Source organism: Phaenicophaeus curvirostris, chromosome 4 (genome assembly GCF_032191515.1).
Source record: "Phaenicophaeus curvirostris isolate KB17595 chromosome 4, BPBGC_Pcur_1.0, whole genome shotgun sequence".
Taxonomy (NCBI): Eukaryota; Metazoa; Chordata; class Aves; order Cuculiformes; family Cuculidae; genus Phaenicophaeus; species Phaenicophaeus curvirostris.
This window is the reverse complement of record NC_091395.1, coordinates 54,037,705-54,060,910: the sequence shown is the minus strand read 5'-3', so window position 1 is coordinate 54,060,910 and position 23,206 is coordinate 54,037,705. Positions and strand designations below refer to the sequence as shown.

At 39.8% G+C, this 23,206-nt stretch overlaps 1 protein-coding gene across 1 annotated transcript; it reads left to right on the top strand.

Annotated features, from left to right (window-relative positions):
- Nucleotides 1-4,164: 4,164 nt before the first annotated feature.
- KLB (klotho beta) lies at nt 4,165-21,314 on the top strand. Its single transcript, XM_069856180.1, has 5 exons — nt 4,165-5,011; nt 13,248-13,755; nt 16,523-16,791; nt 18,843-19,986; nt 20,756-21,314. The coding sequence occupies exons 1-5, from the start codon at nt 4,274-4,276 to the stop codon at nt 21,115-21,117; spliced, it is 3,021 nt and encodes a 1,006-aa protein (XP_069712281.1). The 5' UTR covers nt 4,165-4,273; the 3' UTR covers nt 21,118-21,314.
- Nucleotides 21,315-23,206: the final 1,892 nt, after the last annotated feature.

The following is a 23,206-nucleotide window of genomic DNA, read 5'->3' as shown; positions in this document are numbered from 1 at the left end:
CATCCAGCAAAGCAATATCTGCTTGGGGGCTTGTGACATGTTCATGTTTCTTGGAAGGCAGAAGTTTAACCCTTTATGAAAAGAGGGCAGACTAAATACCTGAAATGGCTAAAATTCACTCCTGGGTACAGTGCGGAGACAGAGGATACCTCTGTGTCTATGTGCATGGCTATGAAACCCCTGGAAGTGGGAAAAACCTTGCCACAGGAGACAAAAGTGAAAACTCATTATACTGTGTTGGGCTTTGAAAGATGAAATGAAGGCGATATCTTTTTGAGTCTATGATTGACCACGGGTCGTGTTTTAAAAGCACATTACCTAACTGAAAGTACAGCTTTTTAAAAAGTAGCTGAATTACATTCAGTATCACACTCTATTTACAACTAAGAAAAATAATCTTAAAAATTAGATTTTTCTACCTTTTTGAAAATCACTGCCTATTTGGCTTTTTATGTTACTGTTTTCCAAAAAATATGACAAAAGTGAGATATTAACTCCTGAGCTTGAAGCTTTTTTCCTCTACTGAATAAAATCAGTCCTATTGTTGTTATTAGTAATGGGCTTTGTCTTACTTATTGTGAGAGGAGGTTGTTTATAACAAAAAATATGTATTCATATATTGAGAAATAAAAAATATATTAGTTTTTTTTGATAATATTTTCTTGTTTATTTTCATTTTTTTGTACATTGATACAATTTTGGAATCAAAATCAACTTTTATTTCAACTTTTTGAGCAATATTTTATTTACTGCTCTACAAAATTTGTATTTTGAATTCTTTGAAACAGTTGAAGTATAAAGCAAATACGTGTAACTAAACACTGAGATACTTTTGAAGTTCATAAGGCAGTGTTACTTATGGTTTTTAGGGGACAATACACTTTGATTATTTAAGAAGTCTTTATAGTGGAACAGACATGGCCTGAGTTTCATATGTGTCCAAAGGACTTCTGAAATTAGGAATTGCCTTAAAGAAACACTGTATAGTAAAGCTGAGATGATTAGGAAAACATAACAAAAATACATTTCCTGAAATTGAAATTTCAGGTTAAATTATTATTTTTTTTCATAGCTTAAACAGGTATTAAAATACTGTGTTACTGGATGGCAAGCCTATTTTGGAGAAATCCTGCATGGAATATTTTGCTTACTACAGTCTCTTGGAAGAAAAATCAGATTTCTCTCACATTGTAGAATCAAGAATTAGCATTTTGTTGCAGACAAAAAAATTCCAAAAATTCCTTGTAAATCTGTTGTCTAGTTTCTATTTACATTAGGCTTTCTCTACTATCCGTCACAATTATGTGTCTTTAGAAAAGGCTTGATCCCATCTCAAACAGATTTTGCTGTATGAGGCAAAGGTATAAGATAAAGATAAGTGTTTGATTTGCATCACACTCTTCAGAGTAAGTTGTGCTTTTTGAGCACCTAATGGTAGTAGAACCAAGCAGCTGATTTTAATGTAACATTTCACTTTCTCTGAGTGAACTTGTCTTTAGGTCTTTTCTCTCTCTCTTCATTTGCATATCTAGGCAGAATGAATGTGACTTAACTCATCAGCCTAACTCTAATCCTTTCAACTAATATGCTCCACTTTTCTGCAGATCAGATTTTTAAGCCAAGCTTCTAAAACAAGGGGAGTAGATAATCAATGGTCAAGTGAAAAGTTGGTTTATTTAATTTAAATCACTTGCCTTGGCAGAGGCAGGGATAGGATAGAAAAGAAACTTTGATAGATATGAATTGAACTGCACAGTCCTTAGGCTTGCCAGCTACTGTAGCAGTAATGACAAGTGTCCTGGGGACCACAATCTCTCCCAGCCTTGATTCATTCCGAAAACAGATTTATTAAGTGCATGGCTGGAGACAGGGACATCCACTAGGCAGCATCATACTGACATTCATATGCAGCATAAGGGGAGGGGAGGGGAGCCGGTACCAACCCTGCCGTTTGAATTGGTGGAATAATTAATTCCTTCCTCTTCCCCTCCCTTTATACTCTCACTTCTCAATAGTTGCTCATCACATCTCACTCCTCTGCACTGTTTTCCAAATTAACAGTCACAGTGTTTCCTTTCCCCAACTCCTTGCTCAGCTAGTCAAAAACTCCTTTCAAATTCTAGTCATCGTCACTCTTATCAGTTAAATTGCTTCCTCTTTAACTTTATCGAATAACATTGTAACCTGAAGAGTTAAATATGACAAAGCAGTGAGAAATTGGATTCAGAATCTTGTACTGGAAAACATTTTCAAACCTTGATTATAGCATGCTCTCCTTCATATCAGAAATAAGGAAAGAAATACAATTCATAACTTATTTCAGATCAAGCATCTGGGAGCACAAGTGTCTTCTGCACCTTTCACATCTCATGCAACACATTGTCTGCAATGAGATACCAGTTGCACTAAATCTGCTGTGGTTAGTTTGTCTTTGCCAATGGTATTACAGAACTGTCATGGGTGTTTTAAACTCAAGCATCTGGTAATCATGATAACTAACTGCTTTAGAAGTATAGTGGCATCTGTAACAACTTGTATTTGGGTTTTCCTTCATAAAGTACAATACATTCAATCAAAGCTTAAAAGTTATGTCAAAATAGAAGGATTATGTTCATGCAATAACTTCCAAATTGGCATTTTTAAAATGCAGTTCCACAGAATAAAAAAGAAACACATCAGTATGTACTGTCCCTGTCTGCTCCTCTCTTTCCCAAGCTGCCTTTGGTAGGATTTTGGCTGAGAAGTATGGATCAGTTACTTCAGATAGTTGAGAGAGTGCTGGGTGTGGGAAAGACTTGTGTTAGATGCATGGCCACCCACCCCAGTGCAGAAGATGTCAGTGGGAACTTTCTTCTTCATATATGATGAAACTTGTAAAGGTGCTTCAGAAAAATACTTACAAACATGCATTAAGGTTTTGTTGTTTATCGTAAAAACAAATATATAAAATGTCTTCTATCTTCTACTTATTAATCAGCTTTACTGATAAACTAAAGGTATGTCTCAATGGCACGATGCAATGCTGCAAACATGTTCTCACAGGCAGGAGAAGTAAATCACCAGGAAACCAACAGTCCGTGTGGACTTCTATGTCCTACCTGAGGCATGGCACATCCATCCAAGCAGAGTGCTCTGCTTAGATGGCAAGTTGTTCCCACGTTCAGACTGAAGTGTCTATCTTTCTTGCCTGTAAAGCTACTTCACACTGCTCTTGTTCCACAGCTCTATTCAGCAGCTGTGGTCTAAACATGGATGCATTTTTTTTTTCCTGTTCCTCAAGAAAAGCAAAAATGGAAGGCATCAGTCGTATTGAGCAAATTGATTACGTCTCAACGCATGCAGTTCTGGTGCAATGTGAAATATGTTTAAAGATGAAATTTTATTGCATAACTGCTTTGTAAGATACTCTCTGTGCTGATGCCTCATCTGTGTACACCGAGATTGTTAAATTAATCAATACTGAAATAGCATCTTTCAGGGGTAATTATCTTTGCTAATTGTGTTTATTTGAGGGAATCCAAGGAACTTGCTTAAGGGCTAGAATAGACCCCTATTAATTTTGTGCTGCTGCTGTACATAGAGCTGTACAGCAGACTTTTTTGTATAGGATAGAAAAACAATTGCATATGTTTGAAAAAAGATATTGACTTGCTTTGCATTTTTATATAGTTAGTGGGATGTGTACATATCTCTTGTCCACAACAAAATTTCCCACGAGGCCAGGGAGAATTTTTCAGCACAAAAAGGATATTTGAGCAGGGCAGGACTGAAGAATAACACACTGCCTTTCCAGCCATCCAATTATGCAGATGGGATAAATCACCTTTTAACAGGAGACAATGCAGTCTGATTTATATTTCTGCCATGTTTTCTTGAAATACAGTTGTATGAGGAATAAAGGATGAGATAGCTTCATAGCTCCATTTGTCACCCATATTCTCCCACCTGAATGACTGAGCTTTAAATGATCATTAATTAGTTACTAGCATTTATATTGTTCAGGGAACTTATTTTCCTGCAGTAAGAAGTCAGCTAGGTGTCTCAGTGGTCATACAGAGGCCACCTCCCTAAAAATTACGCCATTCTGTGACCCATTCTAGGTCTCACAGTTCAGGCTAATCATTGACAGGGCTTTTATGATCACAAGCTTTTAGTGAAGCTCTGATAAGACACTCCAGCAGTTTGTTGCAAATGAAGACGGTCTGCACAGCAGGGACTGCAGTGCATGAATGGATTTTTTCACTGTCAGTGAAAGAAGCTATAAACCAGCACAATGTGCGGCCGACAACTAGAAAGATTTGCTGCTTTGTGGACATTATTTTTCATACGGATAGTTACTGGGCTTGCTGGAGAGGGAAGAACTGTGTGGAAAAAGGACCCCCACTTCAGCCCCGTGAGTGAAAGACAAATGTTTTTGTATGACACTTTCCCCAAAGAGTTTCTCTGGGGTGTAGGGACAGGGGCTTTCCAGGTGGAAGGCAGCTGGAGGAAGGATGGGAAAGGCTTCTCCATCTGGGACCACTTCATCCACTCGGAGCTTAGAGATGCTGACAGCACAGATGCCGCCAGTGGCAGTTACACCTTGTTGGACAAAGATTTGTCTGCTCTGGATTTTTTGGGAGTTACTTTTTACCAGTTTTCAATTTCATGGTCAAGGCTTTTTCCCACGGGAGTGGTGGCAGCTCCCAATGAAAAAGGACTCCAGTACTATAACACCCTTATTGACTCGCTACTCTACAGAAACATTGAGCCTGTGGTTACTCTGTACCATTGGGATCTGCCCTTGATGCTGCAAGAAAAATATGGGGGATGGAAAAATGAATCAGTAATTGATATCTTCAATGACTATGCCACCTTTTGCTTTCAGACCTTTGGGGATCGTGTTAAGTATTGGATTACAATCCACAATCCTTATTTAGTTGCTTGGCATGGGTATGGCACAGGTATTCATGCTCCTGGAGAGCGAGGGAAAATAACAACTGTCTACTCTGTAGGACACAATTTGATCAAGGTACGGTATAGTGAGATTTTAAAAATATATATTGCACCACCATGGGAAATTATGGGAGGAATCAATAATATGATCAGCTTAATATAATAATATAATAATAATATAATCAGTTTAAAAAAAAAATCGGGGAATGTGAAAACACCAAGAAATAACCCTTTGCTAGGGCAGTCATTTTATTTACTCCTCATGTTGATTTTATTGTTGTCACAACAGCGGACTCACTAATTATTTCTTTTAATGTGCTTGCTTATTACTTTATTTAAAATAGGATTTACCTACAAAATCTGGCTATTAAAGAGCATAGTTTTCCTTTGTTTTTTTTCAGTTAATTAAGCACACTAACATGACCATTCATTCAGCTACACTGAAATGACCATTCTATTAGTTTAAAATGAAATTTATTTGCGTTTGTACATGGGATGAATTCTACTAGCAATAGAGTATCTATATATAAATATGATTAGTTCTAGCTTCGTAAGATCATACTGCAAAGTGTTTGTTGCTGAACTAGCAAGGTCAGCAGTTCTTAGGTTTGGAAGAAAGTAGAGTAAATCTGTAGTGCTCAAAGTGATTTACAGAACGGGTCACTATCCTGTCGCTGTTTGACAGAGCAGCTAGTGTAATTCTTTCTACTCAAGCTATTACTAGCTGTCACAAAGAGAGCTCTTCTACAATCTACCATATATTATAAATATAATTAAAAAATAAATCTGAATGTGTTTGTCCTACAAAAAGAAGTATGTATGTGGGAAAAAAATAATTGCTAGAATAGTTAAAAATATTCTGCAACTGAGTGTTTCTATTCCTTGTGTTTCCTTTCGGACCTGCAGAACCTCTTTTTTCAGAAAATTCACACTGCAGTCAAGAGAGGTTTTACACGTAGAAAAGTCATTGAACATCCTGAGCCATGGATTTCAGACTTAGCACCAGAATGATTTAACTATAGACATTTGTGAAGCATCCCCAAAAGAACTGATGCTCAATCATACTTTTTATTTTCAAGTGCTGTATAAAATATATTTGATATAATACATGTAAAAGATACAATGTAAGTTTGCAGCATTGCTTGCCTGCACTTCTGTGTGGCACAATCAAATCTGGGGTACCAACCAGCCAGTCTCTGTGTTTTCCACCTCTATAAAATCCGCACAAGCCTCACATACCACATAGGGAGCAATGCGTCTGCTGAAGCATTCTAGGAAGCAAAGCACAGCTGGGTCTGATATGCAAATTACTGACCTAAGTTTTTTGGTCAATATTATTTAAATCTCAGACTTGATCTAACTTTAAGTTCATTCTAACTTTAAGGTCTGTGAATCTAAGTATAAAATTAGTCACTCAAGTGAAAGAGTTGATGAGATTCTCAGCAACACACAACCCACTAACTATTTTTTTATTATTTTGGGCAGAAATTATTTTAATGCTGTATTTTTCATACAGCCCCATGAACATTATCTAATGTATTAGCGGTTCTCTCCTGTGGCACTGTAAAATTTCTGAAGATTTTAGGTCTTTATAAAGAATCTCAGATTTGTAGTAGTGTATTTGAAGTATTGGAATTTGATGCTTGGGGTTGGAGGTGCAATGGAAGCTCTTGAGGAACCAGTCAACACGAGCCAACTCTTCTTAGATATATGATTTTATTTTTCATAATAAAATGTAATTAAAGCCAGTCATTCCACAGAAGCATAGGTGGTATTATATGTTTCGAGCCAACTAGCCGGAATCTTTCTCGAAGATTTTTGTGCATATCTAAATGCTCAGTTCATTCAGTATTGCGAACAATACCATATTAATGTAATGTATTTATGCATAATCAGGGTTCATGTGTTATGAAAGGCTGAGGTACTTAATGCCTTCTCTGCCTCAGTCTTTAATTGTAAAGAAAGTTGTTGCCTCTGTGTACAAACCCAGGAGCTAGAGGAGCAAAATGAGGCTCCCATGATCCAAGAGGAGGTGGTCTGAGCCTTGCTAGCCCGACTAGACACCCACAAGTCTATGGGGCCGGATGGGATTCATCCAAGGGTATTGAAGGAGCTGGCGGATGTGCTGGCCAAACCCCTTTCCATCATCTTCCAACAGTCCTGGAAGACTGGGGAAGTTCCCCTGGACTGGAGGCTGGCTGATGTTGTGCCCATCTACAAGAAGGGTCGCAGGGAGGACCCAGGGAACTACAGGCCTGTCAGTCTGACCTCAGTGCCAGGGAAAGTCATGGAGCAGGTGATCTTGAGTGCTATCATGAAGCACATGCAAGAGAACCGGGTGATCAGGCCCAGTCAACACGGGCTCACAAAAGGCAGGTCTTGCCAAACTAACCTGATCACCTTCTATGACAAAGTGACTCGGCTGCTGGATGAGGGAAAGGCTGTGGATGTGGTCTGCCTGGACTTCAGTAAAGCCTTTGACACAGTTTCTCACAGCATTCTGCTTCAGAAACTGTCAGCCTCTGGCCTGGACAGGCGCACACTCTCCTGCATGGAAAACTGGTTGGATGGCCGGGCCCAGAGAGTGGTGGGAAATGGTGTGAAATCCAGCTGGAGGCCAGTGACAAGTGGGGTTCCCCAGGGCTCAGTGCTGGGTCCAGCCCTGTTCAATGTCTTTATCAATGACCTGGATGAAGGCATTGAGTGCACCCTTAGCAACTTTGCAGATGACACTAAGCTGGGTGGAAGTGTGGATCTGCTGGAGGGTAGGGAGGCTCTGCAAAGGGATCTGAACAGGCTGGACCACTGGGCTGAGTCCAATGGCATGAGGTTTAACAAGGCCAAGTGCCGGGTCCTGCACTTGGGGCACAACAACCCTGTGCAGTGCTACAGACTAGGAGAAGTCTGTCTAGAAAGCTGCCTGGAGGAGAGGGACCTGGGGGTGTTGGTTGACAGCCGACTGAACATGAGCCAGCAGTGTGCCCAGGTGGCCAAGAAGGCCAATGGCATCTTGGCTTGTATCAGAAATGGCGTGACCAGCAGGTCCAGGGAGGTTATTCTCCCTCTGTACTCGGCACTGGTGAGACCGCTCCTCGAATCCTGTGTTCAGTTCTGGGTCCCTCACCACAAGAAGGATGTTGAGGCTCTGGAGCGAGTCAGAGAAGAGCAACAAAGCTGGTGAAGGGGCTGGAGAACAGGCCTTATGAGGAACGGCTGAGAGAGCTGGGGTTGTTTAGCCTGGAGAAGAGGAGGCTGAGGGGAGACCTCGTTGCTCTCTACAACGACCTGAAAGGAGGTTGTAGAGAGGAGGATGCTGGCCTCTTCTCCCAAGTGACAGGGGACAGGACAAGAGGGAATGGCCTCAAGCTCTGCCAGGGGAGGTTTAGGCTGGACATTAGGAAAAAATTTTTTACAGAAAGGGTCATTGGGCACTGGGACAGGCTGCCCAGGGAGGTGGTTGAGTCACCTTCCCTGGAGGTGTTTAAGGCACGGGTGGATGAGGTGCTAAGGGGCATGGTTTAGTGTTTGATAGGAATGGTTGGACTCGATGATCCAGTGGGTCTCTTCCAACCTGGTTATTCTATGATTCTATGAAATGTCTCTGCTTTGACAGGAAGGGAACGTAAAAATATCTTTTAAAGAGACTTCACATGGCTTTTTCTTTCGGGACTGGTATATGCAAATCTGTTTCTCAGATACTGTGGCTGCATTCTAATTTATCACTGCAAACCAAAAATATGCTCCTGAAGATAAAAATGTTAGGTTTTGGAAGTGTGAGGTGAAGCCTGTTAAAGCTATTGAAAAGGTTCCCATTTATGTCAGTGGCTTTATGAAGAACTCTGTTCTTGTCCATGTCAGAGCTTCATTTCTGAAGGACAATATTCTCCACGCTACCCTATGCACATTACCAGGTCCACCCAGGAAATATACTGAGCAGGAAAAACAGGTCTGTAATGCTCAGGAGAAGCTAATCTGGCCACCACACTGCTACATAGCAAATTGCTGAATAATCACTGTCAAGCTTTTTTGTAGTACCTTTGGATAAACTAATGAGACTCTCCCATAAGTCCTACTTTTAGTTTCACTTACCAGTGCCCTGTTGCACCTGCATTGCTGTGAGAACTAATCACCACTTAGATAAAGACACAGTTTTTGTATGATATGTCAGTCATAAACTGAAGCTGAGTTTCACAGAATCACAAAAACAATATATCAAATCATAAACCTCTTTTTTTTTGGACTTTGGATTATTTTATTGTAAGAACAATTTGGAAGTTGCTGGGGATTTTTGCATCTCTAGAAGAGAGCTGAAGACATTTCTCTTAATTTTAAAGTATCAGTTTTGGGGGATTAAAGAAATCCATCATGGTAATACTCAAAATAATTAGCTGGCTAAGGAAAAAGTCTATGCATTCTAGAACTGATCAAAAAATTATCTGCTTCCGTGAATTAATTCAGGTTGGTAATCACGTAGATAATTATCTTATTAAGGCTTTTCAGCAAAAGTAGTATTGTTCTGTCTTCATCAATCCCCAGAGTGCTATGGTGTTGACTAGCACAAGGCATTGCAGATGCTGTATCACCTGTGCTTTCCTCCTCTGCCTTGTCCTTTTATGGGAATTCCCTCACTTATGAGGCAGACCTTGTATGGATCTTGCTATTCAAGAGTCATGGAGTTGTTGAATGTGGAAACAAAGGCTGCTAAGCAGGGTGTTCAGGAGATCCACTTGGGGAAAATTATCTACAGAAGAAGAACTCAAAATTTAAATTTAAAAAAACATATTTCCATGTTACTATGTATGTTATTCAGAAAGTAATAATTGCTACTGATCATTTTCAAGGACCTAATACTAATCCCATGGAAATTAATATGAAATCTGAAGTTTAACACTTATCAATTATAAACTGCTAAGGAGTTCTCTTGGCTAAATCTCTGTTCAGTTGTATGATCATTACTGCTGACATGAGGAGCGTGTGGGATCTTATACCAGATGGCCATCAAAAGTGTATATCCTTTCTTTATTAAAGGAGATTGCGCTTCACAAAGCTGCATCGGAAAACAATTAATGATAACAAGTAACTTGCCATACAGCACTTAAAAGACACATCAAAGTATATGTAAAAACTGTGACCTTGCTCCTGAGGCAGCTGTCATACTGAAGCAGAGAAGGAAAAAAACTGTGCATAGAATAATTAGATGGATATATTTGATTTAACAGTTGATAAATTTGATAAGAAGCAAAGATACAAAGCTGTTGAATTATTGTATCCGAAGCTAAATAAGATATCTACCTGATATGCTATTACCATTTTCTCTTGACCTAGTTTTGTTCTTTTATACTTAGATTGATGTTTGTAAAGGTCACAAACAGCAGACTAGTCTGTCTTCTTTCTGTATTCTGTATTAGTGCCCTCCAGGCAGTTCTGCCTTTGCTACATTACAGGCAGAAATGGGACATTTTTCTTTTTTTGACTCTGGTTTTACATGGTTAATGCTAACTGACTTAGCACTTTCCGACTTTCAAGTCTATGGAATAATTTCTGTATTAATACCAGGAAAATAAACTGAAATTAATGTGTCATATGAATCTAGAATAAATACACAATATTGATCCTGCCTTCACTGTGTATTTAGCCTTGACATTTGTCCTTGATCTGACAAGGAAAGTGAAAGATTAGGGATTAAACTCTAACTGGAAAAAAAGATTAGTCAAGATTTACTCAAAATAACCTATTTGATACATGATACAGCTTTTAATTTGATGTTTGTTTCAAATGTGGTCTTACAAAACAAAAGATATGAATCAGTTGGTTCCATCAACAATAGTTTGCACTTAGTGGACACCTCAAACCAGAATTATAGGCAGGCAAATGCTATTGTCTCCATTACTGCCTGTATAAACCTTTACTATAGACAGGGTGATCATTTTTTTCAATAGAGCTAACCCTCAGAATTAAGAGATAGCAGTGACACATGAATTTGTGTATGGGGATGCTGTCTTGACTAATATTAAATGTACTTATTTGTACTTGAGGTCTGCTTTTGGAGAACAATCCCTGTTGCTGTATGCTTTACTACAGACAGGTTTTTAGTAGTAACTTTACTTTCCTCTATTCAGCCTCCTAAACATGCATAAGAATACAATGAGTTGTCTCTGATTGTCTCTTACATGTCAATACTGCATTCTAATTTGTTGGGCTTTGGCAAAGCCATCATTCTCCACTTTACCTAGAAATGTGTGATTGCTGAGATTTACCTGGTGCTGTTGTTGTGCTGCTTGGTGCTGTGTATAATACAGCTGACTTCACCAGGTTCTTTCCTGTTAAGCCAATGCAGCCATATACCTTTCATGAACAGACGTGTTAGTAGCCTGGGTCTGGGAAAAAGAATTTACTGACCAGGTGAGAGGCAGAGAGCAAAGTAAGTCCCACCCCAGCAGCTGTCCGAGGCTGGAGGGACCTTCAGGAGAGGACGGTGAGGGTAAGTGACATGATGACACTGACCACATAAATTTTCTGATAAGACTGGTAAGGAATCCATTTTATAATATTTTAACTGTATCGTGTCATTTGTCTCATGAGTACAATTTTTGCTGACTTCCTTTTTCAGCTACAGAACCTGCATTTCAAAGGTTAATGTTACTTATCAGTATTTTCAAAGACAGACCTTGAACAGATGTTACAAGCATGACCTTAGAAACCATAAACAACTGATACACAAAATTTCACAAACTGTAATTCTTTGGTGCTCCCTAGCTTAACCAAATATCTACCTGACATCAGATCTTTTGGTTTTTTTAAACTGTCAAGGCTGTGTGTTTTCAGATAAATTAACTGAAATTATTGTCAAAGGTAGGCAATGCTGTTTGGCTTCGTAATGATGTTGGTCTAACTCAGCACTCTTAAGTGTTTCACAATGCTTCTTAACGTTTTTTTTGTGGGTGCAAACAGTTATTTTCTTTCCAGCTTAAGCATATAGATCCCCTTGTTAGGAATAATGTAAACTCTGAGTTGCTTGACAACTCCTCAGCTGGGAGAGGTCAACTCCTCTCTCCTGTATCAAGTCTTCTGGCCTGATTGACACTGTGATCCAGAGTTCCCCTTCTCTGACAGCCTAGATTTTCTGGTTTACCATGGGACTTGGACAATGCTAGTGGTTCTTCAATCTACCATGTATTCCTTTTTCTGTGTAACTTTTGACTCCTATATTCTCTTCTCTAACAACATGACATTTGAAGGCGATTCCGGAGTGTGATAACGTTAAACTTTCTAAAATATGACGATAATCAGAAAAATTTGAATAAGATGTGATACAAGGTATGCTTTCCTTGTCACCAACATGACTAGCAAAATTTCTGTCTCTCCTAGGGAAGTCAATATTCAGCCGATTATGAACACTAAAACATGCCATACCAAACAGAACTTATGAGATACTGCTGCCCAATCACCTTTTAAAGTCAAAGAGGTGTTGCTCTTAAAATGAATACTTAAAATGAATAAGCTTCACTCTATATTGTTGCATATTATTGGCAGAAAAAAAAATATTATTGTAGCAATTTCAAATAAGAAATGAACTAAAATCCTAAATCAAAATTCTTGCACAAAACTATGAGACTTGACATTTGGGTTCAAAGTTTGCAACATGGTCCTTTCTCCAATATTTTATATTTAGGGACTATGCAAATCTCAAAAGTAGAACTCAATCATATGATTAGGCCAAACTAAAACAAATGGAAGTGTATCCTAAGAGGAGTATGCAGTGGATGTGGTTTGATGAGAGGAAATCCCGATAAACCCCACAGCACAGAGCAATCAGTAGCACAGAGCCAACACTGGCAAAAGAAACTTAATATGAGATGCATAATTTCTGTATCAGTCGTAAGGATGGTTTAAAATTTTAACTGTATAAGCAGTCACTGATTGGCAAAGAAAGAAGTAGATGGGACTGTCTAGATCACAGAGTTCAAATCGCACCATCAACAGCTGTTAATTCCCAAAGTGTCCATGTAGCAGCTATTCACACTCCTGCTGGCACATCTCATGAAGTTTAGACCTATGTTAAATGGCAAAAAGCCACTGCCCTAATGTGTCATAGGAACAGCCCACGTGAGATACTGAGCATTACCATCATCTTGAGGTGTCTTGCAGTATTACAATCATTGCCTATTACTGCTATAGGCTAATTATTGTATGTTAGCTGTTCGTTAATATTGCCACAGAAGTCTGCAGTGAATCAGATCCAGCTATCTGCCTGCCTAGCTACCTACATACACAGAGCTGTATTCTATTTAATGCTATTTTTCTCTCATCAGGCTCATGCAAAAGTTTGGCATAACTACAAAATCCACTTTCAGCCGTATCAGAAGGGGATGATGTCCATAGTGCTGGGATCCCACTGGATTGAACCTAACAAATCAGAAGATGCATTGGACATTGCTAAATGTCAGCAGTCTATGGAGAGAGTACTTGGGTGGTTTGCTAATCCCATTCATGGGGACGGCGATTATCCAGAAGAACTGAAAAATGAATTCTCGTTTTTGCCACGCTTTACTGAAGATGAGAAAAGCTACATAAAGGGAACAGCTGACTTCTTTGCATTTTCCTTTGGTCCTAATAACTTTAAACCTCCAAACACTATACCAAAAATGGGACAAAATTTGTCACTCAATTTGAGGGAAGTACTGAACTGGATTAAACTGGAGTACAACAATCCTCGAATCTTGATTGCAGAGAATGGCTGGTTCACTGACAGCCATGTGAAAACAGATGACACCACAGCCATCTTCATGATGAAAAACTTCATTAATAAGGTTTTACAAGGTTTGTACATAAGTTAGTTGTTGGATTTTTTGAGAGCTTTTAAAGATAATTTAAAGTTTAGATCTGTAATGATTTAATCTTTTCATAAAAGAGATAATGGCAACTAAGTTAATTATTAATTGTTTATACTGCATGAGTACAATTCATGGATCAGGATCTATGGGTGCCAGGTGTTCTACAAACACAGAAAAAAACCCATAGTCCCTGTCCCAGAAAGCTAAAGTCCAACATCTGTGTTGGATTTTAAAACTAAATAAGCACAAAACTGAGTCACTTCTTACTGCTGGCAGCCCAACTGTAAAACTCTTGTGCAGGTACATACCTTGACAGCAAGAAAATGAGACCGTGACTAGGGACTGTCATTGCTATGCTGGGGTCCTAGTCCAATGTAAAACGCATGAAGGAAATCTACAGGAGAAGGGAGATTTTTCTTCGGGATTACTACATGCCAAACAAGGGTAATATGTTTCAAAGACACATTTCTAATCTTGGTATTTTCCCTTCATAAAGACAGCATACAGGGGTGCTCTCTGAAGGCAAAAGATTTAATTTTGAATGCAATGGAAATGCTGTTAATACCTAAATCCTTTGCAAAACCAGTATTTATTTTCGGTACTGGGAGAAGGACAGCTGCTGGTCCCGAAAACCATCCTCCCAGCAGGCTGCCCTACTGCTGATGCCACACTGCAGTGATGAGATGGCTTAGATCCCTTTACAAAGACCCTTCTTATCCTCCAGAATGAGAAAACGTGACTGATTGTTTACTCTGACACCAAGACAGGAAGTCTTGTATCACCAACAAACGTAGTTAAGCTCCCAACTAAGATTATCCAGATATATTTGAAGTTTGTACAAATTTTAAACTTCACATAGCACTATTATGCGATGTGACCAGCCTTTTCCAACATTTGCGGAGATTGCATTCCAGTATTAGATTGATGATGTTTTAAATAATGCCTTGACACAGCAGGAAAGTCTAGACATAGGCCTGGATTTGGAGGTGTGGAACAGGTAGATTGCTGGACATATACATAAGAAAATCCAGAGTATGTCCCTGTTTTGAATCTTTGGCAGCAGACATGGTGTAATAACCATCCATGGATTCACCCTTCTGAAATACTTGTTTAACTAATAGCTGCTTCTCAAGGATTGTCATCTGTGTTTTCAAGTGTGCAGATACTTGAGCCTCTGCTTTAAAATACAGGATTATCAACTAGTGCATTTTTTTGTGAAGCAAACTTTAATTTGTCTGATCAGGAATAACACTTGAATGTATTTTCGTATTTTTACTTACAGGGAAGTCAGGTATAAATTTGTTGTTGCTCTGTTAATCTCAAGACACCATTTATGTAGGCCAAATTGTAATGGGATGGTGGCTGTCAGGATAAAATGTAGCAGGCTATGAGGAGCTATACACTGTGTGAGCGCTTTCAAGGAGAGTGCTTTGTACTATATGTCTGTATCTTACAGTACTATGAGTCACAAAAACACCTGATGTATAAACTCACTGTTGCAAGGAACTGACCCTAACTATGATACAAGGATGCAATTGAAACTACAGCTTCTAAGCATGCGTGTGCCTGTTGGTACCAAAACTATTCCTTCTGCAGAAGGACTCCAAGGCTTCACCTGGAGCAGACACAGAAATGCCTTGAGATCTGCTGCCATGGATGTCACCTCTGGTGACACGGAGAACTTTGTTAACTCCTGGCCTATTCTCCTCTTGTTTCTGCCCCCAGCCACCTCCTTGGTTTATATAAAGATTTTCTCACTCCCACTCTAACATTCAGAGAGGATCTTGACTTCTGTTTCTGCCCTCTCCTTTTACTGTCACTGCAGACAATACTGTAAATGTACTTTCATGCTGATCCACAGGATCGTTACCTACCACCCACCTAACATAAAATAGTGCTTTTCCCTTCTACCCAGAGGCAAAAATTCCCACCTAGGGATACACCATCTTGAGTACTGCAGTATTTTTTGCTATGGCAATTAAACGTAGTTCCCAACCATTCAGTATGCTTCTAAATAAAAGACTACTTATGCTGTCCCTACATGTCTAGTTTCGTTGATCCAACCTTCCCCATTGCAGACATCAAGTATTCATCTTAATCCTCTGCATCATTCTTCACCTCCGTCTTTTGCATTTAGTATTTCCAGACATTTTTGTGCTGTCTCCCACAGCCGTCCTGCAAATAGATCAAGGACTTCTGTCTCTGGGTTAATCAGTTTCCCTCTTCTAAAGTCATCATATGTCCCATACTGACAGTTAATTTTTCAGTTTAGAAGCTGAGTAGATGTGTTAGAGCTTGCATTTATCTTTCAAATAAATGTAGAATGATAAAAGAGTGTTTTGGCTTTGTCACAAATACAAAGGCACAAACTAGATCACCTATTGGCAACTGCCATCTTTAACTTTTACTTGTGCTTTTGTAATTTTATGGGTATATATGACTTGAAGTCATCAAATGCAACTTAAAATCTAGATATGGCATGAAATTTCATGTTTTCTCAGAGCAGAAATAAAGCATCTGATAGTAATTTTATTCCTTAAGGAACTAGTGATGTACATATTTTTTTATGAATAAGGACTAAGATACATAGAGCCCATCATAGTTTTGCAATGAATTATAATGGGTCAGTAACTCTATGAGCGTTAAGAAAACCCTTGAGATTTTCAGAGTGAACAGACCTTTCTCATAAATATCCCTTATGTATGTTAGAGTCCTAAATATAAGACTGATAGATGTTACTTTCTCTTATGCAGCCGTTAAATACGACAACATAGATGTGTTTGGTTACACAGCCTGGTCACTTCTTGATGGCTTTGAATGGCAACACGCTTACAACATCAGGCGCGGATTATTTTATGTAGATTTCAAAAGCGAAAAAAAGGAAAGGATTCCCAAGTCATCTGCACTTTATTACAAACAAATCATACAAGAAAACGGCTTCTCCCCAAAGGAGTCTACCCCAGGCTTGCAAGCTCAGTTCTCCTGTGACTTCTCCTGGGGTGTCACAGAGTCTGTTCTTAAGGTAAGTGTAAATTATTGGGCAGACCACTGCATGCACAACAACCAACAACTTTACTTTGTGAATAAGTGACTGCGTATGGCATTTTTAATTCAGGAATCTCAATGAACACTGCAAATAGGACTCTCCCTTCTACCTTCACAGCCATCGTGTGGGAGGGAATTTGACTTTGCGTGCTTGAGCAAAACTTTGAACAGTCAAACACTGATCTGTTCATCAGATGTAACATGGCAACCTGATGTAGACTGGTGTTTTGTTGGCTAAGCAAAAGCTCTCACTGAAAACAGATGCCTAATTCCCATTGACTTAGTTTCAGTGACTGTTCACCTCCATAGTGACGGAAGCTTTAGAGGAGGTGCTGAGTTAGACCCTGCCAGGGGTATTTTCGTTTTGGGTGTAGTGCTGGTAGACCAAACAGCTAAGGACTGGGGAAAAAGAGCTTCCAGACAGGTAACCCACCTCTAAGTGTTACAGCACTACGCTTATTATTTGCTTGCTTTTGTTTATACCATAACTAACTCTTTCTGAACAGAATAAAATGCATTTCAGGAATGCCTACAAACTTCCATAACTTGGATTCGTAGGTTTCGTAACAAAAAAGGAGGTTCAGTTTTATTTATTTTACAGGTTTTGGGGTGAGCTAGTCACAGCTTACTGGGTGCTCCTGCAGCAGCAGACCCCTCTCTGCAGGAGGACTTCCAAGGCTGGTCCCTCCTTTGCCTTCACTCTGCTTGCATCTCCAGGTGGCAAATCAGATCAGGAAATTTCAGACGAAGAAGTTATCCCCAGTCAATTATTCCTGGTTTATTTTTCAACCAGGGGAGTTTCCCAAACCAGTCTGCAGTGTGGCCATAGAGATGCCTACGACAGTGTGACAGAGAAGGTGGCACAGGACAGGGACGAGGTGGTTATGTTGCTGGCAGCAGAACTACTCATAAGCTTGAGGTCTCATCTAAGGCTACTGAACAAAGCAGAAGCAAGTTCCTGGGTCGGGCCTGGCTGTAAGTGCCATTTGCAAGAATGGGTAACAAGCCATTCTTTAAGAAGACTCACACCACAGGCAAAAATAACCAACATCAGGCTTTTACCATCTGAGCTCCCATGTGAAAACAGATTATACCGCCTTGTTTCCAAAGTAGTTCCTATTTAAATGTGGTAGCTAAGCTAACTGTATGTATGGCCAGTGTTGGGATACTCTTTTTGTCATCACATACAGAAAGATGGTCCAATCAACATTGGCCTCAAAAAACAACAATAAAACTCCATAACTTGAGCTTTGCAATGACAACCATAGGCAAAAAGAGTAAATTTTCTGTATACTTTGTTAATAATTCTAAGGAAATACACAGAAAAGTCCACTTTCTTAAAAAAATCAGATTTAATCTAAATATTATAAATTTCACTATGCTGTATTACCAACCCTATGATGATTGTTTGAAAAATTTGGAATAATAGTAAAAAAAAAAAATCCTGTGCTGCACATCCTGTGCAAACCTCAGTAACTACTAGGAAACAATAAAGAAATAATAATAAGCACTACAAGCTGTTTCTGTCCAATGTTTGCAGGAGACTGCTGGTAAACCAGGGAACACTATGCCAGTTTCTCAAGGTCGATCTCAGCAGCAGTGCCAAAATAATCTATGCCTGCCTCCTATCCTTCCCAATGCTCGTCCTTACCACCTGGCTCTCCTGCCAGCTGCTGGAGAATGGATGCTTGCACCTCCAGAGAATGAACTCAACCAGGGAGATGTATCTGTGCAAAAATGTATGTTGTGTAGGCTCTGGCAGGGCAAATGCCTGTGTGTAACTGAAGAGAAAGGGGAGTGCAAGTTTAATCTTTTCCACAAATGAAGGAACAGAACAGGTAAGATGACCACTAGCACAGACAAATTTCATGTAGGTCAGTCAGTTAACCTCTTCCCCTCAGAGCATCTGAGTGAGACCTCCTGCCATCCAGCACTAGTTCTACAGCCAAATACCAGCAGAAATGCAGACTATGAGCAAGCATTTATTTAATTACACCACATTGTAACACATCATTTTTATTTTCACAGGCAGAATCAGTGGCTTCCTCACCGCAGTTCTGCGATTCCAGCCTGTACCTCTGGAACATCACAGGAGATGGGCTTCTGCACAAAGTTAAAGGAGTGAAGCTAAAAACCCGACAATCACAGTGCACAGATTTTGTCAGTATTAAAAAGCAACTTGATCTCCTGGGAAAAATGAAAGTCACCCATTACAGATTTGCACTCGACTGGTCACTAATTTTACCCAATGGAGATTTGTCAGTGGTCAACAGGCAAGTTCTTAGGTACTACAGATGTGTCATTAGCGAAGTACTGAAACTCAACATTCAGTCTATGGTCACCTTGTATTATCCAACTCATGCGTACCTGGGCCTGCCAGGGCCCTTGCTGCAGGCGGGAGGTTGGTTGAACCAGTCCACCGCCTATGCTTTCCAAGACTACGCAGCTTTATGTTTCCGGGAACTTGGTGATTTGGTTAAACTTTGGATTACAATAAATGAGCCTAACCGGCTAAGTGATGTCTATAACAAGAGCAGCAATGACACATATCAGGCAGCACACAATTTATTAATAGCACATGCCATGGCCTGGAGAACATACGATGAGCAGTACCGCTCCTTTCAGCATGGCAAAGTGTCCCTGTCCCTGCATTCAGACTGGGCTGAGCCTGCCAACCCCTACTTTGAATCTCATTCAAAAGCTGCCAACAGGTTTCTTCAGTTTGAAATAGGCTGGTTTGCTGATCCCATATTTAAGACTGGGGACTATCCAGCTGCTATGAGGGAATACATCAACTTTAAAAACATAAAAGGCCTCTCACACTCTTCACTGCCATCTTTCACAAGCGAGGAAAAGCAGCTTGTCAAAGGTGCAGCTGACTTTTATGCACTGAATCATTTCACCACCAGATTTGTGATTCATGAACCTCAGAACGGAAGCCAGTATGAATTTGATCGTGACATCCAGTTTCTGCAGGATATCACCTGCCTGAGCTCCCCTTCCCGTTTGGCAGTGGTGCCTTGGGGAGTGCGTGAAGTCCTCAGGTGGATTAAAAAAAACTACGGTGACATCGATATTTACATCACAGCAAATGGAATAGATGACCAGTCCTTGGACAATGACCAGCTTAGAAATTATTACTTAGGAAAATACATACAAGAGGTTTTAAAAGGTGAGTGTATGATAGACTCAAGTTCTCCAGAGCCATTTCCGTGGCAGATGCAGGCATTGCTTAGGCAAGCACCTAAGACTTGCCCTAGACAGAGCAAGCAGCACTGGTTGATACTCGAGAACCAGCCATTAGCATTCAGCTTCCTGAGGGGACCAATTCTGCGGGCACGCTCAGGGCAGATATAACACAAAGCAATGGTATCAAGCCCTCATGTGAAATCCAGCTATGGTAGCTTCTCACGTGGTTTAAACTGGAAGCAATCTGAGCACAAGAACTGGAGAAATGCTTGCTCACCAAGGCCTGCTTCTCATGATTTCAATTAAATATTTTCACACAACACTTGGGAGCAGCAGTCAGTCACACCTGCGGGGCTAAGCAGCCAAGTTTGGAGCAGGGCAGGAATTTTCAGACAGCCCCTCTCATGACACAGATGAGCAGCTGCTCCCCTTGAGTCACTGCAGCTGGGTTCAGCAGAGAGCAGCAGCTGGCTTTTCCCAGAAAAGCAAGCTCCCAGCTTTCAAAAGTAGGTCCAGAAAACTGTCGGATTCTAACTCCCTTTTAAAAACAATGATGCACTGTTTCTACTTAATAAAGACTGTTGGGAGCCAAGTATTGCTAGAAGCAGTAAGTATAAATATTCTATGGTACGATTATGCTTTTTAAATCCATAGATTAATTATTTGAAATCTGAACTCATTACCAGAAGATTTGCAGGTCATGCAAGGTTTTATTAACATCATCTGTGGTCTTTTTTTTTTCCCCTTTGCAGCATACTATATTGATAAAGTCAAGATTAAAGGCTACTATGCATTTAAACTGACTGAAGAAAAATCTAAGCCCAGATTTGGATTCTTCACTTCCGATTCAAAAGGAAAGCCTTCAATAAAATATTACAATAACCTGATAACCAACAACGGCTTCCCTGCTGACTATTCGGTCTGTGATCCCGCCAACCAAGAAAAGCAGTGTAGCTTCTGCTTGTTTATTTCTCAGAAGAAGCCATTAATATTCTTTACCTGCTGCCTGTTCTCTACCCTCATCTTGCTTTTAACCGTTATTGTTTTTCACAAAAGAAAAAGAAGAAAACGTTTTAAGGCAAAGAACATCCGATCCATCTGTGTTTCATTTTAAAACAGTGGCACAAGCCCACTTCCAGTGAGATTCATCACTGTTTGCATTCCAGAGGACGATGCAGACCAGGCAAGTGTAGAAAAGCACTACTTGAGTCACTCCAGTCATACAAACGAAGCGTTTAGTTTGAAAACAGAAAGCAATTGGATGTACAAGAAGAGCTATGACAATATTTCTTTCTGGTGAAATTACTTCTATCCACCTCCTGCAGACAGAAGAAAAATACTACTATTTTTTTTAAAAAAAGAACATTTTATGAACTTCCCTGTTCCTTGGAATAGCCTTTCAAACAGTTTGACTTGAAAAAAAAAGCTATTAAGCTGCAAGAACTGATATGGACTTTTCTATGAACCTCTTTGGACCAAAGCATTTCATGATGTATATTCATGTTTTGAGTGTTGTTATTAAACCGCAGTTGTTAGGCTTTACAAATAAAAGTGTTATTAAAACTCACAACCTTTCAACTAAGTGCAACAACAGCAATGAAATGCACTAGGCCAGCTTCTGAAGACACCTCTAAAACAACAAATCCAAATTAACTCCATTATCAACCAACATACCTCTATCTCTTAGGTATTGGGTAAAGCAGAAATCAGATGTTAACATTTCAAGCAAATGTAACTGGACCCACAGGAGACAAGTCAAAATAATGTCCAGCCACTATTTTTCATCTTCAAAATGGGGCAGCCATAAAATTTTTTTACTTGCAGATAAATACTATTAATCTACTCCTGAGAGTGATAATATGACTCTAACTTGCACTTTTTCACAGTAATAAATACACATTATCATCTCAGCTCTGGTCAAGTCCCAGTGCAAGCCATTGGTGGAATAGAACCACGAGTTTATTGCTATTGCTGTGCTAACAAAAGCTACAAACCCGGGCATAATGCTCTTAAAAGACAAATTAAAACTTTTCAGGGAACAAACCCAGAGGTTTCCCTTGGCCTGGTTTTAGTCATCTCAAAACAAGCCCAACAAGTTTTACCTGTGAACTGTACCATCATTTTAAATTCACATTGCCCAGCTCTTTCAGCCATGGCATCAAATTGCATGCTCAGAGCATCACTGCCCAGGCAGGTGCCACAGATCTCTGGAGGACAGAGAAGCTGCTCTAGAAATGGAAAGAAGAGCAAAAAGAGGCATCAGTTAAATTCCTGCTGCCTTCCTCCACCTCACAACCTTCCCTTCCAGTGGCTAGTACCAGTTTCAAGACACAGTGAAACCTCCAACCTGGTCCCAGAAGCAGCTAGTTCTCTCACCCCAGTGCTTCTGAAGAAACAACACGTGTAAACAGTCTTTTCCAACTGCACCTGAAGCCAAGATAGCATCAAAACCAAGGTGATAAAGTATTACGATAAAGTAAACAACCTAATCAGTATTATAGCCTCTTACAAACTACTAGAAACTTTGTGGAAGTGCTACTTCGACTTTTGCAACCCAAAACTCCTAGTACTTGACCCAGCCTCGAGTTCATATAGCAGGTTCATCAATTCAAAAGGTAAGTACTAGTAAAATGAAGGAATCTGGCCCACTTTATACTATGAAATGTCCAAGCAGTGCAGCAAACAGCATAGGTGTTAAAGAAGCACTTGCATTCTTCCATTAACCAAAGACATGAGCTAGTTAAAACTCACAGCAACTGAGGGATCGAACTGAAACATACTGCAGGGAAACTCCACTCCTGGTGCACTGCAGGAGCACAAGAATTTTGGAAGGGTCCTTTAGCTGCATAACTGCAACAGCACAGGAACCCATCTTAAAAATGTTAAGCAGGCCATCTATGTACAAAGTCCACAGTTCAGCACCATTTTTTGTCCAGGCTCGGAGACTGGTACTGCACCCCCCACTAATGAACTCTAGAATCATGCCAGTGGATGCTTTGGGTGAATTTCTTATGCACTTTTAGACACTTTCCTCAATATTAAGCTTTAAACCATCTGTTGCCAAGTGTGTTTCTGAACAATCCTAGTATTTTTGTGAATCTTTTTTCAAAACTGAATGCAGTAAGCAACAAGTGGATTTTACTGCAGCACAGACACAGCACAACCTTCCAACTAGACGTTGATAAAATGGCAAGATTACTAAC